Genomic DNA, 2928 nt, shown 5'->3' with positions numbered 1-2928 from the left:
CCTTTCCTTACATATTTATGTCATTTATAGTCCACCTTTCTCACTGAGACTCAAGGCAGATGACACAGTGTGAGACCAGTATACTCAATTTCGAGGACATTTCCATAACAATGCCATAGGGTAAACAAATACAACTTTACAAATACATAGCATTAGCAAGAATCCAATACAGAGTTAGAGGAATGCTGCTGAGACAGAACGTAAGCAATTCTAGGGCTGACATTAGACAACATGAAGCACAGGTAGCTCATAGGGGCACATATTTAAGACAATAAGTAATACGTAAGGAAATATAGCGGTGAAATCTATTGTCCTTATCTCATTAGCGAAGCATCTGCGAGCCCCTCCCTACCATATAAAAGCCTTCCTGAAAACCACCAGAGTTCCTCAGAACGTCCGGTGATGACAGGATGTCGTGCAACGGGCCCTTCTGCTCCACCAGATGACTTACCATGTTGTAGGTGGCATTCCAGCAGGTGGGCAGATCCTGATAGAGGTGGTGCTCGGGGTCCCCCCCTCCCCCTGCCTCTGGAGCAGCTCGCGGGAAGAGTTGATGCTGTGGGAGAAGTAAGAAACGATGCGGTGGCAGCTGTCCAGTAGGTTGCACGTCCACAAAGTTCCCTCGTCCCAGCTGTTCCTCGGCTTGCTCCCTAGCCCGAGAACATCCCTCATCACCAGGTACAGCTTGTGTGCCATGCACACCAGGCCCGGAAGGGATGCCTCTTTCAGGGCTGCCAACATGTTGCTTCCCATGTCTGTCACCATGAAGCCACGGACAAACCCTTCCCCCTGGCTGTCCACTCCCTCCGAGCGGCCTTTATGGTGGTGACGATGTTCTTCCCAGTATAAACCTCATCGATCCCCCTAGCCTGGAGAAGAAGTACCCTGTATCCCGGTGTCAAGCATGGCACCTTTTTTGGGTGCCAGTTCTTGGCCTGGGGCAGCGAAGGTTCACTGGTTGCCATCAGTGGGCAGTGATGCCAAGGAAGCTGTGATAGCAGCCACTCCAGAGGTATGCCGTGAAGTGTACAGTGCAGCCTTTGGCAGCCAACAGCTCCCTGAGCACCATGTCTCGCATGCACTTGTAGAGCTCCATCAATGTTAACGTATTGGTCACATAATCCTCAATATAGTCTCTGAGTTGCCAGAGAGGACCCACCTCCCTTTTCTGTCAGCAGAAAAGCTGTTTGCATCCCCACCACAACCCAGAGGAATAAAGAGGAAGGAAAGAGTAGGAAGGGACGGATGTGAATTCCGCAAATAATCAGGGTCACATTTTCCACATTCCCACAAATCCTCATTTCTAAGAGAGTAAAGATGGACTTAAGTTCCATCTGCAGTAATACAATTACTAATAAATTTATGCTGCAGCCATGCATTTATTGAAAACCCTCTTCCATGCTTCTTTTACCTCTCTGTTTCTCAGGCTATATATGAGGGGATTGGCCAGGGGTGTCAAGATGGTGTAGAAGACAGAGAACACTTTATTAAGAGCACTCAGTGTATTACTCTTGGGAAGCATGTATACTACCATTACAGTACCATAGAAAATGGTCACTACGATGAGGTGAGAGGAGCAGGTGGAAAAGGCCTTCTGCCTGCCAGTGGTGGATGGAATTCTGAGGATGGTGACTACAATGCATATATAAGACAGGAGTGTTAGAAGGAAGGGAGGTAAGGTAAACACCGCAGCCAGGATGCTGGTGACCACTTCAGTCAGATGGGTATCACTGCAGGACAGTTTTACCATAGGAGCGAAATCACAAAAGAAATGGTCAATTTCATTGGGGCCACAGAAAACTAGCTGTGAAATAAAATATATCACGATGTTGTTAGCAAGAAAACCACTGAACCAGGAACCAGCAGCTAGCTGGAGGCAAATCCGGCAGTTCATAAGGCTTCCATAATGCAGGGGTCTACATACCGCTAAATACCGGTCATATGACATTGCAGTTAAGAGGTAACATTCTGTACCCAACAGGAAACCAAAAAAATAATACTGAACAATGCATTCATTAACAGAAATAGTTTCCCCGTCAGCAAAGAAAGTCGCTAACATTCTGGGAAGGATGGTTGAACTATAGAAGAATTCCAAACAGGAGAGGTTCCCCAGAAAGAAGTACATGGGGGTGTGAAGACGCTGATCAGTGATAACAAGGGTGATGAGGAAGAGATTTCCAACAATGGTTACAATGTAGATTGCCAAGAATAAGAGGAAGAGAACTGTTTGTGTTTCTGGCTGATCTCCAAATCCCAAGAGCAGAAATTCCTGGATGACAGTTTGGTTTCCTGATCTTTTCTTGGCCATGGTTTCTAACACATCTAATAGAAATCAAATAAATTGTCATAATGCAAGATCAAACAATTTTCATCCCTAAAAATCTCAGGGTAAATACTGAGCTAATATTTTCAGAGTGGAGGAGGGGGTTCCAAGAGACCTCATCTAATGATCTATTCAAAGGTACCCTTTCATCTCCAGACTCAAGCTCAGGGGGGTCTGTAGTGTCCCAGACCCATGGTCCATCTAGTCCAGCATCTTATCACACACAGTGGACAACCAGATGTCCCCAAAGACCTACAAGCAGGCTAAGGAGGGCAGAACCTCTCCCTGTTGTTGTTCCCAACACTTGGATTCCAAGGACTACTACCTTGGAATACTACTCGTGTTCTAAGGTTTCATTAAGTCATTGTGGTTAATAGCCTGATCGGCCTGTCCTTCACGAATTAAGTTTATTGGGTTCCCACAAAAACTAGTATTATGAGAGATGGAGAAAAAGTTCTCTCTATCCACTTTATCTATGCATACTTTCATAAAGGTCTCTCTGCTCCCTTCTCCTTCCTTTTGCCTACATTTGCTAATTTTATTTTTCAGTAAAGAAAAGGCATACCAGAAGAGCAGTTCCCTCTAAGAAGACAAAAATACAGGTG

The 2928-nt window shown here is 45.6% G+C and overlaps 1 protein-coding gene across 1 annotated transcript; it reads right to left on the bottom strand.

Annotated features, from left to right (window-relative positions):
* Positions 1-1360: 1360 nt before the first annotated feature.
* On the bottom strand, positions 1361-2308 carry LOC129339123 (olfactory receptor 6B1-like). The gene has a single exon (XM_054993728.1). The coding sequence runs from the start codon at positions 2306-2308 to the stop codon at positions 1361-1363; it is 948 nt and encodes a 315-aa protein (XP_054849703.1).
* Between the last annotated feature and the right edge of the window lie 620 nt (positions 2309-2928).

This window comes from Eublepharis macularius, chromosome 12, assembly GCF_028583425.1.
Source record: "Eublepharis macularius isolate TG4126 chromosome 12, MPM_Emac_v1.0, whole genome shotgun sequence".
Lineage (NCBI taxonomy): Eukaryota > Metazoa > Chordata > Lepidosauria > Squamata > Eublepharidae > Eublepharis > Eublepharis macularius.
This window is presented reverse-complemented; position numbering and strand designations above follow the sequence as displayed.